The sequence below is a fragment of the Colossoma macropomum genome, unplaced genomic scaffold, assembly GCF_904425465.1.
Source record: "Colossoma macropomum unplaced genomic scaffold, Colossoma_macropomum, whole genome shotgun sequence".
Taxonomy (NCBI): domain Eukaryota; kingdom Metazoa; phylum Chordata; class Actinopteri; order Characiformes; family Serrasalmidae; genus Colossoma; species Colossoma macropomum.
In genome coordinates, this window is record NW_023494807.1 from 10,139,287 (window position 1) to 10,162,244 (window position 22,958).

The following is a 22,958-nucleotide window of genomic DNA, read 5'->3' on the forward strand; positions in this document are numbered from 1 at the left end:
ACACATTAGTATGGATGCTATTCAGATATAAATAAAGAGAGCACTGAACTGGGGGTCTTCGTACCTGGGCCGTCGAACGCATTGCTTGTTCCGTCGTTGTGCTCTCCCTCGTAGAAGGCCAGTCGGATGTCTGTTGGACTCTGGCTGACCTCCTGGAAGACCAGCCCGGACACATTGCTCCAAAGCTGGAAGGCCATCTGCACGGCCAGCCGCACGGGACCCTGCGAGAGGTGCCGCGGCCAGTTCACGATGCGGTACGTCAGGTGACGCTTGTACCACTTCTCCCCTTTAAGAGAGTGGACGATTGAAATCATTAGAAAGCCACAGTGATCTTTAAAGTCTGGAAGCTCGTTCCTGTCAGGTAGAGAAGAAAAGAATCACATACAAGTCTCAGTTTCTTCATTTCTTCATTTTGTGTCAAAATGTTAGAGATAAATAGATAGGTCGGTGGGTAGGTAGGTGGATGGATGGATGGATAGATAGATAGATAGATAGATAGATAGATAGATAGATAGATAGAACTTTATTGATCCCGAAGGGAAGCTTACGTATACTATGCAGAAAAATAGAAAAAAGAAATAAATCTAGACATAAGTTAAAGCAAAAGAAATAAAATAAAAGTATATCTATTTACATATTTCCATGGCATATGAGACAGATTTGTTGTATTTACATGACAGCAGGCATACAGTGATGTGGTTCAGCACAGTTCAGACAGCAGGAGATCAGTACCGTCTCTGCAGTAATGAGACTCGTTGTAGAGCCGTATAGCAGTGGGTAAGAATGATCTCACACGGCGCTCTTTAACACAGCACAGCTGTGTTGATGTACTATATTAAAATATGAACTTAGTATATCAAAACCAGACATTATTTCAAGATACTAAGTCAATATTACAAGAAAATGAATCTATATTGTGAGACTATACCCTAAATTCAGTCAATCAGCTGAGACGTGTTTGGTGTCTGAAGTTTGCTTCTTTAGTTCTAGCACTGGAGCTACGAGGCTAATGTTGCTAAGTCATAGAAGCTTATATCCCATCAATTAGCATGGTGCTAACTGCATGCCTAAATCATTACTGGTCTCAAAGCATGTGGAGGTGTTCACTAATCTCTGATAGGCTTGATTATGTTGTTTCTGACACTGTGTGATACATTGTTATCTATAAAAATGGACAAAAGTGCAGATATTGAAGCTGCAAGATGGCTACTACTGTTTTTAGCTATGCTAATGCGCTTTAGTCCATGTTTATAAATAACAGTGAGTTATACAGTTTCAGAAACCACATAATCAAGTCTATTAAAGATGCTGAACAACTCCACACAGAGATTTCTGTGAGATACTGTGGGGTATAAGCTTCTACTACTTGTTAGCTACATAAACCTCCAGGCTTAGAGCAAAACTAGGAAGCAAACTTAGAAGTGGACACCAAACATCTACCCAGATAACACACATATATCGGTCCCCTGGCTTGATAAGGTCGGCTTCAAACAAACTAAGAAAAACATTACAAACAAGTGAGAGGAAAAAAATAATGACTAGGCCTGATATAAAATGAAAATGCTGGATTAAATTTATTTACTAAACTAATTTACAAAGTATAACTAAAGAAAGGAAGGAAGGAAAAATCAGTAAATTGGACTGTGAGTGTAAAATGAGTGGTTATAAGTGGAATTTTGTCTAATACTCTTTGAAAAAAATAGGGGAAAAAAAAAGTTTTCCATAAAAAAAACCTTTTTTTCCCCTATTTTTTCAAAGTAAGTTTCATGTAGTTGATTACCCTGAAAACAAGAGGACAGTGGGCCACTGATGGCAAAGTTGGCGGTCCACTGGCGATTTGCTGAGTGTTTTCTGGGCGGCCCACCAGTTCTTACGCAGAGTATTAGACAAAATTCCACTTATCATCGCTCATTTTCCCTCACAGTCCAATTTACTTTCTTTCTTTAGTTATACTTTATAAATTAGTTTAGTAAATAATTTTAATCAGGCACAACATTTTCAATCATTTTATTTCAGGCCTAGTCATTATTTTTTTACATATATGAGAGTTTGATGTAGTGTTTCCATTCACACTAGCGATATAATGACTGTTTCAGCCTGGACTGCTTTTTGAATGAGGCAACAAATCAAAGGAGAGGTTTTTTACATACATCAGAATTAAAGGCAACAACAACAGCCTGTTTTCTTGTAAGGCATAAAGAGATCTTGGAAAATGGTCACGTAAAAATGAATTATGGCTGTTTTTGGTTACATAAAACCACACAAATGTCATAAACAGACCTCAGGGAAAAATAAAATGTAACCAAAATGTAGGATACACGCCCTTAAATGCATGTCAGAGCATATAAATTTTGAGATTTGCTCATTTTAATGATTAGCATGGGCAACAACATTTAATCAATGTGTCTTGAAAGTAAGGTCAGCAGTTGGTCCTGCATGCTTTTGGATACATTACGGCATTCTGGCTCACAACTAGCGTCTCTGCTGGGCTCCCTTGAGTTATAGGCCACTCTGTCAGCTGTGTAAACCATGAAGAGCTCCTCGCAGAGGGATCTGTAAACAATTTGCTCGACATGTACCCGAGGTTCTGTGACTTGAACATAATTACATGCTTCCCAAGCATCGAAATGACAGTCTTGTCTGAGGTATGGTATCCTTAGCACTTTGTGAAACGGGTTCATATCACCAGATCATTTGCATTGCTCACTGGGGTTCATGTGCTGTGTACACAACCACAAACAAAGAGCTTAAATACAGGAAAAAACTAACTGCCTGTCAAGAACACAGTGAGTTAAAGGGCGGAGAAACAAGAGACCACCGCAGAATCGCGTAGCAGGAGTTCAAGATGCACTATATGGATAAGAAAGTGTCCAAACAGTCCTTCTAATCAGGGAATTCAGGTGATGACACAGCTTGTATAATCGCCATCCTAGACGAGAAGAGGCTGATACTTCCTATTAAAAGGAAAAAGTTCGATGTAGTATATAAATATTAAAGTTTATGGCCCAAATGTGTGAAAAAAACAAATCATTAATATCAACTTATACAACAGTTAGTTCCGGCCACACAAGCTAAATGGTTGAGAAGCGTTCTAACTGTGCTGTTATTTCACCATAACATCACAGGTTTTTCACAAACACTGTATCACTCCGCTGAGACACTGTTACTAAGCAACGACTTTGACAGCTGTAGGAGACGCTCGAGCCATTTGAACGTTTTTACTTCTTACTTTGCTACAAACAGAAAATGGACACTTTTAAGATCACATTTGACCGACAGCCAATTTGGTCAGACTCTGAAGATGAGACTACACTAAATTCCCAAACTGTCAGCAGCTGTGACAGAAGAGCAGCTAAACAACCTGGAATCAGCCAGAAATGAACCCAATACCATTCGCCAAACAAAATGGGCTGTAAGACCAGAAACCAGAAACACCGGAAAAAAATGCAGAAAGAGCAACAAATTTTCAGCATAGAAAGAAACAAGTCGGGTGTTTAAAGTAGATGCTTAAAATAATTTGGCAAAAAATAACAAATAAAAACGTAAAAAGCATGTTGCATAGCTGAAAACAGTAGCGGCAAACTTAAAGCCTAAACCTTTTTCATCCATGTGTACAGATAAGTTGGAAACCAGTTAGCACAACACTAACTGATCATAACCCTTACCAAGACACATGAATGTTACATTCATGTGTCTTGGGGGGGGGGTGGCGTTTGGGTGTAAATTAGATTTTTCACTGAGGTTTGTACTTCAGGCCTCCAGATCCTGGAAGGAAGAAGTGAGATAAATCTAAGGGAAGTGAAGATATGGAAAAGAGTCCCTAAGAGGGCTGAGACATGGGATTGAAGGGGGTGTGAGTGTGCAAAGCCTGGAGCCAGCTGTGGATGAGGAAGCCACAGGAATGTGTGCAGTGATGGCATTGAGTAAAAACGCATCTAAACATCTGTCCTGCTGTGAGCAGATGCAGGCTTATGTACACTGATAAGATGTAGTGTGCTTAGTAACACTTTATAATTGCTACAGAACACTGACATAACCAGATGTCCAAAGCTTAAAGTCACATTATCATTAGCAGTAACTGTCAAGGGATGCTTGATGGCTTAGGTTTTACATTTGCTGAGGTGTTTTGTAACGGCGCATCATCTTTGTCTGATTTGAACTGTTATGTCTTCTTCCTTGTGTCAACGTGTCAGTGGTGAGCAGATGCCTGGTTAATAGTGAATAGTGTTGCAGTGTTGGGGTCATGTAAATCTAGCATCCTCAGCATCCTGACACTGCACTGGTGTCAGACTGCGGCCTTCACATGGTTATTCCACATGGTTATGATAGAGCCTGTGCAATTATGTATTACGACCCATGTAAAGTAGACATACTTGGAAATAGGATTCAGGATTCAGTGATAAATTCAGTGCAGCTGAATCTAAATACAAAGCTGCTATTTTCCAAACACAGGTTATCAGAACAGATAAGCATGTTGGTTACTGTTGTTTTGCATGTTTTTAATGTTGGCTGAGATGGTTGTATGGATAGTTCACTCTATAAATCTGCAGTGAATATCCTCGGGTGCTGCCACTCTGCCAAAACCACCACTGGTAAAATCTGCCACTGTTCAGACGCTGGACGTTACACAAGATCAAAGCAAGAACATTTGTTGACATAAGTGTACATTTATGGCATTTGGCAGACGCTCTTATCCAGAACCTTTAATTTTTCACAGAGGTAGTTTTAGGGGTCTTGCCCAAAGACTCTTAGTGTTATAGTGTAGGGTGTTGGTCCAGGTGGGGGATCAAACCCCAGTCTACAGCATGGAGGGCGGAAGCGTCACTTATTACACTGAATAAACCACAATAAATTAGCCTATAGGCTCTAAATGTGTGGCTTCACATTCTGGCACTGAAGTATTTCCATCTTGCACACACCGTATGTCCAAAAGCGTCCACACAGCCCTTGTAAGGAGTGAATTAACCTACTTTAAGGTCACCCACTGCTGGCACAGGTGTTCAATTGTGCCAAAGTCCTTATAAGAAAGTGTGTCCACTCAGCAGCCATCTTGGCAATGCCACTGGGCAGTTACTTTCACTCATACAAGACCAGACTTCTATATCGCTGAATGGGGAGAGACCTTTAAACCCAAAACTAAAAGACACATTAATGTTTCTGACAAAAATCTTGACAAAATCTGAAATATCAAAAATTTTTAGCGCATTTCACCAAAACAAAACACAAAAAACATGTCATTCTGGCTACTGTGTATGCACATATTTTCACAATAACAGAGGGCTTTTCACACTCGTGGCTTTACCAGCAAGCTGACTGGCTCTTTTTACTGAAGGGCAGGACTTTCCCAGTAAATAAACCCCATGTTGAGGCTGAAAAGCTTTCCCATTCATTTTTCAAGCAGACAACTGTCTCCTCCTCCTTTATAATGTATCTAATCACACAGCTTGCATAATAAAGCCAAGCATAGGCTAGAGGGGTATAAAGCCCCCCAGCATTGGGCTGTGGAGCAGTAGAGCTGTGTTCTCTGGAGTGATGGAGCTCCATCCAATACCTTTGGGATGAGTTGGAGTGATCCAGAACTGACCATCCAACATCAGTGCCTGACCTCACTAATGCTCTTGTGGCTGAATGCAATGAACGAATTTTGCAGAATGAATTTTAAACATGAATAAAGCACAACGAGCGTGTGAACACACCCCTGGTGTACCTAACATGAGCTTAAGTGTCATAAACAGATGCTGTGGTAACAGACCGAAGCCGTTTCCAGGCCAAACGAGGGAATTCTTGGGGCAGTTTGGCTGTAATCTAACCGCAGCACTTAACGCAAACCCTCAGGGAGCGCAAAGAGAGTGAGAGAGAGAGAGAGAGAGAGAGAGCATGTTGAATCAGAAAACATTCCATGACTTCCCTCATGGAAGCAATTACAGAGTCAAAAATGCTTGTAATGATGGTGTATGTTTGTGTGTGTGTGTGTGTGTGTGTGTGTGTGTGTGTATGCGTGTGTGTGTATGTGTGTGTGTGTGTTTCTACAATTCGTTCATAAAAACAAAAATACAGAAATATGGAGCAAGTTTAGAGAGAAGTCTTTAAAGGTGGGCCACTTGTCTTTGCTGTTTTCTGGCTGCATTTCACACTGTAAGAGCACAAACTGACTGTCCTCTTTGATCAAATAAAGGTCATTTTAATTTCTTCATTAGTCCACTGCTAGACAGCTGACCACTTCATTAGTCCACTAATGAACAGCTGGACAGGACTTCATTCTATTAACATTGTCCTTATTTATTCCGCAAATGTGTTTCTTCTGAGCATGTTTTGGGGATTTTATATTTTATATTCGGCTCAATCAAGTCATTTTAATCGATGTCAAAATATACTTACAAACATGTGGACTGAAACCCAGCTACTAACTATGAGCTTAAAAAGCAAAATATCAGGTATAGCCTGTTTCTTCAAACCCCTTGGTGGCTGTTCCATCAGCAGAAGCGTAATCGGCTCCAATATTTAGAATTTAAATAATTCTAAATATTACATTTTGTGCTGTAACTCTGTTTTCAGATGAGCTGGGACACTGTGTGTGAAATGTAGCTCTGTGTTGAGCTGCTAGCGAGCAATGAGGGGCGAAAGCGGAGGGGTGAGAACCCTCTGCTGTGAAAAACTATTAACACCTCTCCACAAAGTGCTGAGATAAAATGGACCCTGCAGCTCTCTTCATATCAACAATGCTGCACATCTGACACAATAAACACACAGCAGTTAAACACAATAACACTTTTAGAAATGCTGAACTGCTTGCGCACAAAATCCAGTTTGCTTCTGATTTTGTAAATAACACACATTTACGTCAAAATATATTCCATCAAAGTTATTGAAGAAAAACGAAGCACAGGAGGGGACTTTATGGCTGCTGTGCAACATGTAAATGCAAATAGGCAAATTAACATAATCATAAATAAACCTGTCAGGTTTAGTGCTGCTTTTGGTTTTGCGGCTGACGACTACCTGAAGTTTATGACTCACAGACATTTCCCAAATTCCTGCTGATGCCTAGCCAGGCTTGTAATGTGGCTCTTTTCAGTTCCAGCTTGTTTCAGAGGCTCTGGCCAGTCGAGAACATTCCACCTTTTGGCTGTGAGAAACTCCATAGTTGGTTTAGCTGTCTGCAATCACACCATCATCATCAAGGACAAGTGGACCGGGTCCACTGGCAGCTGTACATACCGATACCACCAAGTAAATCTTTTGAAGATTTGTATTTGTAATTGAATATTTGTACTTTTTATTACATTTCCAAGAACTAAACACTCTTTTTTACTGATTTAGACCTTTAAAATATGTGTTACAAATTTTAAAGGCAATGAGGCTTTTCAATCAGTACCTATGTGATTATTTATAAATTATTAATTAAATTCATATATAAAGGCAATAAAAAGAACTGCTGAACATTCTCACACTGAGGAAGATGAGGAGCAGGAGTAGTGAAGGACTGAAGGATAATACTATGAAATGTAGAGGTTATGACGTCTCACTATGCATGCATGCCAAGTTTATTCCGGGGTTTTGATGTTATAATATTTGTGCTGTTCTTAATTTTATCTGCTCCTTGAGTTCGTTTGAAGAGTATTTCTGGCTCCATGCTTTCACTTCTTACCGATTACCGACTGCTCACGGACTGCGCTTTACCTTCAAACCCCTCCAAACGTGTCCAGCATGGAAACTCACAGAAACACACAGAGCAAGCACTGCCCGCTCCACTTATCCTGGACGAAGATGATGGAATGCTGGCTCTGTAAATATGAACAGGAGCCACGGTCAAATTCCCACAACACATGAGAAATTCCTTCTCGATAACACAGGGTGTGCTTTCCATTTAGTGCTGGAGCTTCCACACGATCTCAAGTGCAGAGCGGACAGGGCCGAGCAGAGACCAGTAGAGGGGCAGGTGCTTTAAAAAGGCCTCATGGATCATGATTTTAAACATGAACTTCATCATAATCTGTGAACTACAGCAACCAATATTCAAGCTGAACACAGCATACAGCATAAAATGGCGAGTGGGCCTGTGCCAGGATCAGAGTCCTATTTGGGTAAATGTGTGGAAAATAACCTCAGCAAAAGGTTAAACTGGGTGGGAAATTTAAATGTGGATGCAAGAGAATAGTGTGTGAGCTGAGTCAACCTTTGCAAAATTAAAGAACATAATAAAGCACAGTTTAGTAAACGTTGTGGTTGTAGGATATTTTCAGCTTTAATTTGGTCACAAAACTGTAATTAAACTAGTAATAAAGAGCAGAATTGCAAAATTTGGTTGCCGCTTAACTAGCCTAATGACTAGCTTGGAATTTTTTTTTTTACCCAATTTTCTCCCCAATCCAACACATCCTCTACAGAGAAGAAACATAAACATATGGCATTTTAGTGCACAGTTTTATGTATTAGCTGAGTTGAACAAATTGGAAAAAACAGAAACATAAAATGTGCCATAACTTTTTGCACAGGCCACATTTTATATTTCGTTTTTTTTCTCTGACGTGTTTAATTCAGCAAATAAACAGCATTAAAAGTGCATAAGTGTGTTCTCTGTGGAGGATGCATTAACTTATTTTCACTTAGAAAACCAACAAAAATGTCATTTGACAAGGGCGCCCAAACTTTTGCACACAACTGTGCAAATGCAGTAAAATTGATAAAATGCAGATATTTGAGCAAAGTAACTCAGTGTCGCTTAAATCTTCTGCTCTTCCAGAGTACAATTGATACGCCATGAAATATCGGTTTGAAATATCGGCCAAATCCGAACATCTGTCTGATAACGATAATCTTTTCTGCCAGTACCGATGTGTTTCCGATATAATTGTGCATCCCTAAGGTTAGTAAAAAGTGGTAACAGTCTGAAAAAAACATTGCCTGTTAGTTTTGTGGTCTGACATCATAAAACTGAGTGATAACTAATATATTTGAGGGTGGACAAAATATTGGACACACCTAAGAATATTTTATCAGGTATGTAATAAGAAGTACAGGATTTCAGTCCTTCTTGACATGTGGTCTTGAACTGTATGTGATATGATATTGGATCTTTCCAATTTTCTCCCCAATTTAGTCACATCTAATCTAACCCATTAGCTGAGTCTCCTCCTATCACACAATGCTGTCAAGCTGGGAGGACGAAGGCTGTCACGATCTTCCTCCAAGACACGTGAAGCTCCACCACATCGTTTCAAACTGCAGCTAAAGCAACGTCACTGGAGCTCAACACGCTTGGAGGAGAACACTAACTGCTAATTCTGCTTTGTCAGCTAACAGAGGCCCCCGTTGCCCTCCGTTGAGTGATGGAGGAGAAAAAGGACCATCCTACACAGCCAGACAGAGCAAGGACAGTTTTGATCTCTTGGACTTATAGGTTTACTAACGTTTTCAAGGACATTTAACATGTACATCCCAAATAAGGCTTGTTTCGCAGTGAAAACAGATGGTTGTTATCAGGTACTGACATGAATATGAACAAACTCGCGCTGCTGCTGCTGCTGCATTCCTGCTGTATTACAAACTCCAAGAGTGACAGGGTGGAATTTACAGTTTTTACTGTTTATCAGACGCACAGTGCTGCAGTTTTTCTGCCAGGTTCACAACTGAACCTACTCTATTTCTTTGTATTTGTAATCTGTAGATGTGTGCTGCGTTTGAGGGACTATGGGTCAGTTTCCCAGACGCAAACTAAGTCTAAACCTATATTAAAAAGGTTTTTTATTGGCGAATCATCATTAGAATTGCCATTTAACTGGCTATTTCTCCGTGACATGCTCAGAAAAGAGTTTTGTGATATGACACTGTCACACTGCCAACTTCTAATGCCCAGCTACCATTATAACAGTTTAAATCTAGTTGCTTATAGCAGTTTTAGTACACTATCCAGGTATTAACAGTGTATTTGCCATGTAAATATGCTGCTTGTACTTAAAGTAGATAGAACACGTTGGACGAATTCGTTCTGAATCACAGGGACTCTTGTAGAAGCCGTGTTTTATGGACTCAGTGCAGGTCGTTGAGAAGTGCAGGTGAGCTACAGGGGCTGCTGAGTGATTTCGGGCCCTGCAGGTATGGGAGTGTGTCCTCTTTGTTGAGTGTGGGTAGTAATTACTCCTCCTCATGATGTTAGTCATCAGCTTTTACAATGAGACACACCCTGCCGTTGTTGCAGTGCATTTCCTTTAGACTTCATTAAACGACAACTGGTGATGGAGGAACCTGCGTCTGAATTACTTTGTCAACTCTTGGACAAATAACGTTCTGCAGATTTCTGCAGTGACAATCATACATCCAACACGTCCTCGACAAAGAAGAAACATAAACATATGGCATTTTAGTGCACAGTTTCTATGTATTAGCTGAGTTGAACATATTTGAACAAAATAGAACCATAAAACATAAAATGTGCCATAACTTTTGCACAGGCCACATTTTATGTTTTGTTTTTCTCCTCCAATGTATTTAATCCAGCAAATAAACAGTATTAAAAGTGCATAAGTGTGTTCTCTGTGGAGGACGCATTAACTTATTTTCACTTAGAAAACCAACAAAAACGTCATTTGACAAGGGCACCCAAACTTTTGCACACAACTGTGCAAATGCAGTAAAATTGATAAAATGCAGATATTTGAGCAAAGTAACTCAGTGTCGCTTAAATCTTCTGCTCTTCCAGAGTACAACTGATACGCCATGAAATATCGGTTTGAAATATCGGCCAAATCCGAACATCTGTCTGATAACGATAATTTTTTCTGCCAATAACGATGCGATTCTGACATAATCGTGCATCCCTAAGGTTAGTAAAAAGTGGTAGAAGTTTGAAAAAACATCGCCTGTTAGTTTTGTGGTCTGACATCATAACACTGAGCGATAACTAGTATATTTGAGGGTGGACAAAATACCAGAAACATCTAAAAATATTTTATCAGTTATGTAATAAGAACTACAGGATTTCAGTCCTTGACATGAGGTCTTGAACTGTGTGTAATGGGATATTGGATCTTTCCTTTAACCAAAAAAACACTCATAAAAGGGGTGTGGCCATGTGTAGGCCTGGGCTTCCCCAGATTGGTCACAAGCCCACCCAGTCGAAGGGGGAAAATATTTATTATGCTGATTTTTTTTAAATAATGAAATGTGTTTTGTTTTCCATGAGTCTGTATTATGACCAATCAAAATGATTAAGATCTCCGCTAAGCTCTGCCTTCTTTTCCTCAGCCTTCCAAGTTGGCCTGCCCACTTTTTCTTTTAGCTATGCTAATGTAATTTAATCCATGTTTATTGATAACAGTGTGTCATACAGTATCAGAAACCACACTAATAGACCACATGTCTATTAGAGAACATCTCCACAAGCTTTGAGGAGAGTGTGTGATGATTAAGGCATGCAGTTCCATTTTGAAATGAAAGGTGTTAATGGTGAGTTTGTCCTCCTTTGCTGCAGAAACGGCCTCTACTCTTCTGGGAAGGCTTTACACTAGATGTCCAAAAGTATCCAGACACTCCTTCTGTAAGGTCACCCACTGTATAATCTCCATAGAAAAGCACTGGCAAATAAAGTGGGATACTCTGGAGCAGCTGCACATGAGCCTTAGGTCTCCATGCTCAATGCCAAGCGTGGGCTAGAGAGGTATAAAGCCCCCCAGCATTGGGCTGTGGAGCAGTGGAACTGTGTTCTCTGGAGTGATGGAGCTCCATCCCATACATTTGGGATGAGTTGGAGTGATTCAGAACTGACCATCCAATCTAATCAGTACCTGACCTCACTAATCCTCAATCAAATCCTCACAGCAATGTTCCAACATCTAGTGTAAAGCCTTCCCAGAAGAGTAGAGGCTGTTACTGCAGCACAAACCCACTATTAATACCCTTCATTTCAGAAGAAACGCTCATATCTATAAACTTTCGGACACACAGTATGTTGTATGCAGTGGCTTTAACAGACCTGGCCGAGTGTAACGCTTCCTGCGTAGGTCCTGCCGGCTCCGGCCAGTGAAAATGGTGTTGACCCTTTGTGCCCAGCCTTCGTGACTACCCCTGTCATTCACCCCGCAGCGCGGCGAGGCCATCTTCACCAGGGTGGCGCTGTCCAACTGTCCAGTGACAGGCAGGTGGGACAGCCACTGGAACTCCCTGAACAAGATAAAAATCAAGATCGAGATCAAGAAGGAGAACCATCTACATGTAGGGAGTGGAACAAAACAATATTCCTCCAATAATATACAAGATAAGGACATTTACTGACCACACAGTACAAGTGCCAAGATATAAACCATATAAAATGCAATTAATTCCACCAAATTTTCTAAATTCCTGCATAATTAAACGGTTAAGATGTAAACAGAGTCGTTCAGAGTAGTTTGGTGTGAAACGCTCTGTTCTAGAGAAACTTACCGAGTCAGAATTGTTCACAGTGGTGGTGATAGGAACCAGACGTCCACCTCTAAAAGCTCCCTCACAGACAGTTATTACATGAAATGGTTATGAATACGGTGCTTGTTTTGAGAAGGTTTTGGAACAAAATGTAATTTTTTAAATACAAGCAGGGCGCTGTAAGGCAAAATAGTCCCCAAAGAAAACATATTATTTCAGATTTTCCCATCATCAACATTCCTTATAAACTCAGAAGACTCGTGTAGGTTCACTGGTGGCGACCCCTGGTTCCTATCACCACCACTGTAAAAACATCTGAACCATTTCACACCAAACCACTCTGAATCACTCTGTTTACATCACACACACTGAATTATGGAGGAATTTTTGAGAAATTGATTGAATTCTTCTTTAACTGAAATAATATAAGCACAGAGTAAATGAAATGTGAAATTTATATATAAACCATAACAGCAGCAGTACAAGAGATACATTTACAGACAGCAGCTTAATATATCACAAGCCTTATAAAGTCCTAAAATAGATTTTAAAAAGATCAGAAAATGTCTGAAAATGTCTCATCTTTATATTATTACATGCATTAAAATCCTAAAATGATGTCTAAAGAGTGGGTCATCGTGTATGCTGTACAGCGTATCAAGCTGGGAGAGATCCTGTGGTCGGTGACTGCAAAGTCAAAGGCTCTGAAAATATGCATATATCCATTATCATTTGATTTTCAATCAATCAGTTTGTATAAAACAGAAATGATTTGAATGCATACCACATTTCAGTTCATGTGTGCATTATTGTGCTGTGACAGCGGTGCTATTTTCCCTGTGTTGAGGTCCTAAAAAGGTTCTAAAAAGGTGTTATACTATCAATTTAATGAGGAGAGGTAATAACACATACAGAATAGTAAAAAATCACAAGTGATCCCATTCACTACTAATAAAGCACATGTGCAATCAGTGAACCGTCTTAAGAGCAGTTGAGAAACTCCTGACTCGGGAAATGTAAAAGCAATCATATCAGCTGAAATTCTCCTATGTGCACAGAAGAGTTGCAACAGTTCAGATCTAATCTCCATGCAAAAGCAGCAGGCTGGGCAGGAGCACATGATTTCACAGCAGTGTAGCCTGGGGTGGGGGGTCTTTCCTAATCTGAGGCAATGAATGAATGGCCTCCCCTGCAGACGCGTCCACCGCGGCTAATCATGGAGGTTCCAGCGTAAATAATAGTCATTAGATTACAACGCTGTGGGCCAACGTAAACACGCTGGCCTTATGCAGTGTTTAGTGTAAAGAGGAGAGAGAGAGAGAGAGAGAAAGAGAGAGAGAGAGAGAGAGAGAGAGAGAGAGAGAGAGAGAGAGACATGTCTACACTGTCATGAGTGTCTGAGGGCAGCTTAGCTTTTTTATAGCAGTTATTTTTCATTTTAATAAAAAAAGCAGATATTTCCCTCTAAATGAACCTGGCTAATCTTTAAAAAGCCCAAATCCTACAGCTTTCCTCTGAGGTCCACTTACGATATTTGTGAGGTTTTATGCACGAACGCTTTGTCACGGGAACAGAAGGTAAGGATGTGAATTTATAGGGCATTAGATTGGAAGAAGGAGGGGTTTCAGCCATGCTCCTCCCCCCAAACTTCAGTTATAACATAACTACATTCATAAGGAGGAAACATTATATCTTTTAATTTCCGTGTGAGTGGGCGGGGCTAAACTGATATAGACTGAAAAGGCGAACATATGTAAATGTGCTGGTTTTCGTGACATCACAAAAGCAATTTATTTAACGGGCTGTACAGACTGAGGACAGTACATTTAGAAAATTTAACAACAGGCTACATCAAACTGTTTTATTTAGAAAGGCAGTGAAGGAACAGTCGGTTTTCCACATTATGGGCCCTTTAATATCATCACTGTTGGAATAAAACCTTAAGGAAGGAAAAAAGAACTCTGAATGTAAGTGAGTGTAAAACGGGTTTATTCCTAGTTTTCCTAACTATTTGCTTTTGTCCACTCATCATGAAACTACAGTGCAGTTTGTACAGTTTGAACTGTACTGAAAGTACAGTTCAGTTGGTGCTTCTGTACATTGTAATAAAAAAAGGAAGACATTAAAAAGAAGTGACTGGAAAGAAAACATGCTCATGTGTATTAAAACCATTCTGGAAAGCGATGTGTGTCCAAACACCTGCAGAATTGAAGCCATTCGGAAAAGTGAAATGTGTCCACGGTGTTCAGGTATTCTCAACACCATGGACACACCTGAGAGGAGGTGTCCCTGCAGACAGCATTAGGAGAGTGATCACACTGTACAGCAGCTACATGGCTTATAATTATATGAGAATAGACCAGTTCTGGTACGTAGACTCTCAAAGATGAGCTGTTGACCCAAAGAAAAAGCAAAAAAGTAAAAAGTTAGTTGCTGGGCTGCCCTAAAAAATAAAAAAAGTTGTTTGAACTTCAAACAATTGAAGTTGAAAGGGCATAAAACACAGAACATGGTCTGTTAACTTGCTATTCGAAGTTTAATGAACTAATTATTTTTTACTTTTTTAAGTTAAGACCTCAAATTTGTTTACTGTGTATTAGTCCTAACCATTAACTACATCTGCAATGCAAGGACTTCAACATAAAGCCGACGGCATTTCTTTACGATTTACATTTGATTTGATATAATTTTCACTTGTATACAAAAGTGTAAACACCCCCCAGTCAAATGAAATGTTTTGTTGATTTTCTAAGTGACCACAAGTTAGCACATCCTCTACAGACAGCACACTGAAATATGGCATTTTTCTGTAGATTTTAGTGCACAATGTCTATTTATTGGTAAAACATGGCATATAAAATGTGCCATATCTTTTGCACAGGTCACATTATATGTTTTTACATTATTAGATTGTTATAAGAAACATTAATAAACAAATAAACAGTAATTGTGCATTAAAGTGTGCAGAAGTGTGTCTCTCTAGAGGATGTGTTCACTTATTTACACTTAGAACATCAACAAAACATCAAATTTGACCTAAACTTTTGCAAACGACTGTACTTATATGGGGCGGCACGGTGGGTAGCACTGTCGCCTCACAGCAAGAATGGCCTGGGTTTGATTCGATATGTATGTACTTATATGAACTGAGTGAAATGATGATGTTACCTGACAGCTGACTTGACCTCATTTGCACTGTGCGTGTGCTCCTCATCATGCAAGTAGCCGTATCTCTCGAGGAATCCCTGCACAGGAACACAGGGTGCACTTTTAAACTCCAATGCCTGTTTACTCAGGAGCTTCAAATGAACCTAAGTACACTGATCCAGACCAATACTGTACGTATGAATGTGTATATTCAAAATCATATGCTGTTTCTCAGCTCGCAGCCCCCTGTGAGATCTTCACTACATCACTCCACAACCATTAATAATATTCTGTAGGATTAGGGATGAACTGATATATTGTTATATTGATATATTGATGATATGATGAACAATAATTTGCATTGTGCAATGGCTTTTTTTTGTTTTTTTTTTTAATTTAAAAACACGTTCATGCTAAAATGCGTATGATGGCATACAGCCATATGCAAAGGTTTGTGCGCCCTTGGTCAAATTCAATGTATTTGTTGATTCTCATCCTCTACAGAGACACACTTCTGCACATTTTAATGCAGAGTTACTGTATATTTGCTGAATTTCACACATTAGAAAAAGGCTTTTTGCAAAGGTTGAGGCACATTTATATTTTTTATATGCATTTTTTTCCAGCAAAGAAAAACTTGTGCACTAAAATTAGCAGAGAAATTCATATTTAAGCATGTTCCCTGTAGAGAATGCGTTACTTACTTTCCCTTAGAAAATCAACTGTGTTCAAACTTATATGCACGGACTGAATATCCCTTAATCTGTGAATGACACAGTATAGCGACCATCAATATATATTGTGTATATATATTTCATAAAGCCCCCAGCATTGGGCTGTGGAGCAGTGGAACTGTGTTCTCTGGAGTGATGGAGCTCCATCCAGTACCTTTGGGATGAGCTGGAGTGATCCAGAACTGACCATCCAACATCAGTACCTGACCTCACTAATGCTCAATCAAATCCTCACAGCAATGTTCCAACATCTAGTGTAAAGCCTTCCAGAAGAGTAGAGGCTGTTACTGCAGTTAAGCAGGGCAAAGTCACTATTAATACCCTTCATTTCAGAAAAAATAAAGCAAGGAGGAGGCGAACTGCATCAACCTCGTTCTGACTTCACCAGAAAACTTGGCATTTTCCCATAGATATAGTGTCTGGCTATCGTCTCAATGCCCAGAGAGCATAAAAAGCCACAAAAGTATGTGCAGCCTGCTTCATGGGGGAAAATCCAGAACTCCCTGAACTCCCTCCATGCACGCAAACAATAACATGTTTAATATCTTCTTTGACTTCTTTTACGAGGAATGCAGCATTTTTCTTTCCGTGCCTTAGAGGCATGTCTTTTCATGTAAACTCCATATTGCCTTCGGTGACCAAGGTGTATGAACTTCCAGACCACCCATATGTGCAGAGTAGGAGGAGGTAATAGTAGCTGGAGAAGTTGCTCCTGGTCATGGCATCAACACATGCTAGTGTGATTACAGCTGTGCAAAAGGACGGAGGGAGAAATCCAAGACAAACGGCATCATCATTAGAGACGTACAGGTTTCCCAGGCTGAGATGAAGTTCTAGTACATGGAGAACATGTGCTTGTGACTAATCAAATGACAGCAGCTATGTAAGGATAACATTCATATGTGTCATTGTATAATATTAGGGCTTTTCTAATTAATTTCATGCATAAATTAAAGTTTGCCTTGAAATAAATGCATTAAGGTGAAGCACTAAAGGTGAATAGAGTGATTTTCTAAAACAGTAGACATCATTAATCTTTGCCAGTTGATTATTAATATTCTTCCAGATATTTTTGCAATGTCAGTGTTACAGATGATGATGATGGTGAACATTTAATAAGATGAATTAAATGTTTATATGTAATTTTAAAGAGATGCTTCAGAGAGAGAGGATTTTACACAACAGGTTACTGAAATCTTTGTTTTATTATTTAATCAATGCACTATTATTATAAAAAAAAACATTCTTTAGAACATAATGTAATACGTTTCCAGCAATATGAGCAATAAATTAAGAAATTCTTCTGTAATGTTCTTTAGAACAGGGAAAGAAATGAACATAATAAGTTTCCTGAATGTAGATTTTTGAAAAGCTGATGTTGAGAAAAAAGCACTTTTAAGAATCAGCCTCAGAACTACATTTCCCAGAAAACACTCAGCATTTGTGGGAATGTAGCTAGAGCAAAGGACACAAACATACATTATATGTCCAAAAGTTTGTGGACACACCTTCTTATTAGTGAATTAAGGGGTTCAAATACACACACATCTTGTTTAATCTCCATAGAAAAGCACTGACCAGTAGAGTGGGACACCCTGGAGCAGCTGCACATGAGCCTAAGGTCACTATGATCAATGTCAAACGTGGTCTAGAGGGATATAAAGCCCCCCCAGCATTGGGCTGTGGAGCAGTGGAACTGTGTTCTCTGGAGTGATGGAGCTCCATCCAATACCTGAGTTGGAGTGATCCAGAACTGACCATCCAACATCAGTACCTGACCTCACTAATGCTCGATCAAATCCTTACAGCAATGTTCCAACATCTAGTGTAAAGCCTTTCAGAAGAGTAGAGGCTTTAATTCTTTTGAATTCTTTTGAATTTAAAAGAAATATTGGATGAGCCCGTGTCCACAAACTTTTGGCCATACAGTGTAAATGGATTTCTATTGAGATTCTACAGGAAACAAGCTTTTCAGTGATGTCTGACATGATGTGGTTGTGCTGAGTGGGCAGAGCCAAGCCATCATTAAAGATGCTAACTGTTGGAAAAATACAACTCGATTTGAGTGAACGTGAATCGAGTTTTGACATTTTTATGATTGCAATTGAAGAGCAGACAAAGGTATATTTCACTACTGTCTGAAGAAAAAATCTCATATTTCCAAAATGGTAACTTTACAGAAGAAGGAAAAAACATACTCTAATTCAAAGTCAAAAGAACCAGACTAATTTCCTAATCATTTCTGGCTGTTTCTTTTGGTCCGTTCATCATGAAATTTAGACACAATGTAAACGGCAAGAGGCATTTTCAAATTAGGTCAAAAACTGAAAAATGTTTTCTTCGGACAGCAGTGATATATTAATATATATTATATTAATACACTAATATCATTTACCATTGCCAAAAAAGTTATGCTGCTGAACTGGAAGGACAGAACCAAAATCTCAACAAAGCATTGGCATAACCTCCTTATGGATCACTGCAACTTGGAAAGACTCACAGCAAATTTTAAAAATAACATAAAACCTTCCAAGGAAATCTGGTCACAATTTTTACAATATACTGACAAGCTGATTTATCTTTTTAAAGTCTTTTAGAAAATGTTAAAACCCACAAAAAACAATAGGTACCTTGTTTATGGTATTGTTTTGTTAAATGTTCTTGTTTGTCCTGTCCAGTTTGTCTATCGTCTGCCTTGTCTCTCAGGTATCTCTGTCTTTTCTTCCAATCGAAGGGGTGGGATGGGTGGCCGGGGGGTGGGGGGGTTGTGTGTGGTTGGGGTAGCACGTCACCTTATATCTGTATGATTATTAATAAACAATGAGTTGTGACACTAATAGTGAAACGAAAAAGAAAAATGAATGTCCCCGTAAAAAGGGGGGTGACGGGGTGGCCGAGGATCGCTGGCCCGAGGATTAAAAAAAAAAAGAAAAAAAGAGAGTAGACATATGTAGGTGTAATTAATCCAAAACTTAAACTTATCATTATTGTCTGTAGCATCTGACCTTATTTAATTATTACAATTTGGAGAAATGAACAGTCAAGTAGAGTGTTTAATACTGAACTTAAATCTTTACATTACAGATAAAGTCCTAGTATTTTTGGACAGGGGTATCATCATAATTACTGAGCAGCAAGAGAGTGACGTGGTACCAGACTAACCACAACAGAAATGGCACTGTGTTAAAAAGTTAATTTTACTTTTTAAACGGTCTCCCGTTTATGTGTTCCTGACCACGAGAAAAGCTCATTCTCCCCAGTACAGGGTGTGTCATGCTGCTGGAGGCCGCTGCAGGACAATACATGCCTCCAGAAATGGGCTGTACCCAAAGACTAGTCATTAGCTGCAAGTGTTTCCAATACAGACCAACATTAAAGGGTCCAAATCATAAAAAAACAACTCTCCTCATTTTTTAACCCCTTAAAATCTCAGGCTTATTCCATACTGAGGCTTATTATTCAGTAACTACAGGGACTTCAATGCAAACTGGCTGCTTACAGACGTGTGTAATAAACTTTGGGCCTGACGGGTGGGCTCTGGGAATTTAAGGGGTTCAGAAAAGAGTCTGATTTAGTACGTAAACATTGTTAAACTCGTAAAATGTACAGTTCACTCCCGAGTCCACATATAGAAGCTGAGCTGCCAACCAGATTTAAATTCATTGTTTTTGTGATGTCCATTTTATCAGCTCCACTTACTATATAGGTGCACTTTGTAGTTCTACAATTACAGACTGTAGTCCATCTGTTTCTCTGCATACTTCGTTAGCCCCTTTTGCCCTGTTTTTCAGTGGTCAGGACCCCCATGGACCCTCACAGAGCAGGTACAATTTGGGTGGTGGATCATTCTCAGCACTGCCGTAACACTGACGTGGTGGTGGTGTGTTAGTGTGTGTTGCGCTGGTCTGAGTGGATAGTCTCAGACTGAAAATAGTCGACCAGCCAAAAATATCCAGCCAACAGCGTCCTGTGGGCAGCGTCCTGTGACCACTGATGAAGGACTAGAGGATGACCAACACAAACTGTGCAGCAGCAGATGAGCTATCGTCTCTGACTTTACATCTACAAGGTGGACTGACAAGATAGGAGTGTCTAATAGAGTGGACAGTGAGTGGACACAGTGTTTAAAAACTCCAGCAGCACTGCTGTGTCTGATCCACTCGCACCAGCGCAACACACCACCACCACATCAGTGTTATTGCAGTGCTGAGAATGATCCACCACCCAAATAGTACCTGCTCTGTGAGGGTCCATGGGGGTCCTGACCACTGAAGAACAGGGTAAAAGGGGGCTAACAAAGTATGTAGAGAAACAGATGGACTACAGTCTGTAATTGTAGAACTACAAAGTGCACCTATATATGATAAAATGGACAATAAGTGTAGAAACAAAGAGGTGGTCATAATGTTATGCCTCATCGGTGTATATCCGCCTATTCGGCCAACAGCAGCTTAGCCCCGCCCACTCACACTGAACTTATAAGGAGTCTTTCAGGCCAGACTGCATTTTGAATAAGACGCAATACAGCCAATAAGAGCAGGCTCATTTGCATCAGTCTTAAAGGCACAGTAACAACAGTTTTAATGAAGAACCCCTTTTATAAGGGTGTAGATTTTTTTGTACTCCAAAAAGCTTAAAAAGAGTTAATCTTATATATGATACCTTTAAAACAAACAAACAATAAAGCAGAGGCGTAGCCAAGCGATGGCTGACCCCACTCAGTCATCGTCAATAAAGCATCACTTATGCTAAATATCAGGATCATTACTAATCAATTATAAGACAATAATGCTGCATTTAATAATCAGCGCATCTTGCTGTGATTGGGTGATTAGCTCAGCAAACAGGTGAGTTAATGTGCACTGCACTCTTATAGCACCAAAAAGGGTTCTGCTATTGTTATGATGTCAAGCTTGTATACACTAGAACACTTTTTGATGTTATATAGAACCACTGTGAACAGGTTCTATGTAGGATTACAGTTTCACCATGCAAGGAATCATTTAAGCATGAATTTGTGAGTGGGCATGGATCTGTATAGAACCACTGTCTTTACTAAAGAGCCTTTAAAGAACCATCTTTTGAAGCATGTGGGTCACTTCAGCACTGCTGCTCTGAGAGCTACATTATGAAGTCGGCTATTAAAGGTAAGATGAGTAACTACTAAAAATAAGTCATCTATAATCATTTATCCTGCTACCCAGTCACTTTTTACAGCTGAATACAGGGGTGTTGTAGGTTCTCTTATACAGAGCTGAGCTTTCTAATCACTCACATATAACTTGTAGTGAATGCAACCTGGAATTAATAATTATATAACTTGTCTGTGAATGTTTTTCTTCAAGTTAACATGAGTGACTAAAATCCATCCATCCATCGTTCCCAGCAGTGTGTATAACACCTCTGGGTTTTACCTGGTCAGCCCATTCTAAATGTTCCAGCTTCACTCTTAAAAACATTGGTCCTCCAAGGGTTTTTTTAGCAAAAGGAATGGTTCTATTTAGAACCACAATTCCTATATAGAACCATTTGCATGCTTTAATGGCTTTTTGCATTGTGAAATCGTTCTTCAGATTGATGGAGATGGGCTGTATAAGGTTCTATAAAGAACCAAAAAGGGTTTAATGACAAGCTTGTTACAAAATATACATAATAATAATAATAATAATGAAAGTATAAATAGAAGTACAAATAAAAATACAATACAAATACAACTAATGATAAAGTAATATATTTAAAAAATATATAAAATATTAAAAACATTTAAAAACAGAAAAACCTTTGTTTTTGGTGCTCTATAGAACCCTTTTCAAAAAAGGTTCTACAGCACATTCTCCATCAATCTGAAGAACCATTTTACCATGAAAAAGTGTTCACAGTTCTATGTAGAACCATTTTCTTTACTAAAGAACCCTTGAAGAACCATCTTTTTTAAGACTGTATAGAAACTTTTTGAAAATGATTCTCCGTAGCACCAAAAAGTGTTGTTCTATTGTTACAAGATTGACATTGTAACAATAGCAGAACCCTTTTAGGAGCTACACAGAATCATATATAACACAATCTGAAGAATCATTTCACCATGTAGAGAACCATTTAAGCATGAAGTGGTTATATATATAACTCCAGGTTTTAAATAGGACCGTTGCCTTTACTAAAGAACCATCTTTTTTAAGACTGTACATCCCTGCAGTAAAATAATGAGCATTAAATGTGATGCTCACCTCCGCTTCTGCTGGCTGAAGGTGCCGGTTTAAGAGAGGAGAACTTCCAGCTGTGCTCACAAACAGAGACAAAGACAGAGAGAGAGACAGAGAGAGAGACAGGAGCAGCCTAAGAGTGTCTGCCTTCAGGAGGAGCAGAGGACAGTCCTGAGCCATCACAGAGCTGCAGCTTCCACTGACAGACAGCTGAAGACCTTCAGACTGAGCTCCTCTTCCAGCTCTTTCATACTGCTGCCTGTCTCCCTTCAGCGCGAGCTGTGCACTCTCAGGGATTTAAGCGCGCGAGGGAGGGAACCGCCTCACAGGCGTGACCATCGGCCTTCCAGCCAGACGGGTCCTAAACGGAGTGAGGAACGACTCGTGTTCTCCGGAGTCGACTCTGAGTCTCGACTCCTGCCGAGGGACTCGATCGAGTCGACTCCTCGACTCCACTTCAGTTTCACCATGGCGGCTC

At 39.6% G+C, this 22,958-nt stretch overlaps 1 protein-coding gene across 1 annotated transcript in view; it reads right to left on the reverse strand.

The window, feature by feature from the left end:
* Positions 1–22,660, reverse strand: part of mmp28 (matrix metallopeptidase 28) — a 39,533-nt gene extending 16,873 nt beyond the window's left edge. Inside the window, exons 1-4 of the mRNA XM_036556714.1 lie at positions 22,505–22,660; positions 15,568–15,644; positions 11,972–12,159; positions 65–286 (exon numbers count right to left, since the gene is read on the reverse strand). Coding sequence (XP_036412607.1) covers positions 65–286; positions 11,972–12,159; positions 15,568–15,644; positions 22,505–22,660 — 643 coding nt within the window. The remainder of the gene's footprint in view (positions 1–64; positions 287–11,971; positions 12,160–15,567; positions 15,645–22,504) is intronic.
* Between the last annotated feature and the right edge of the window lie 298 nt (positions 22,661–22,958).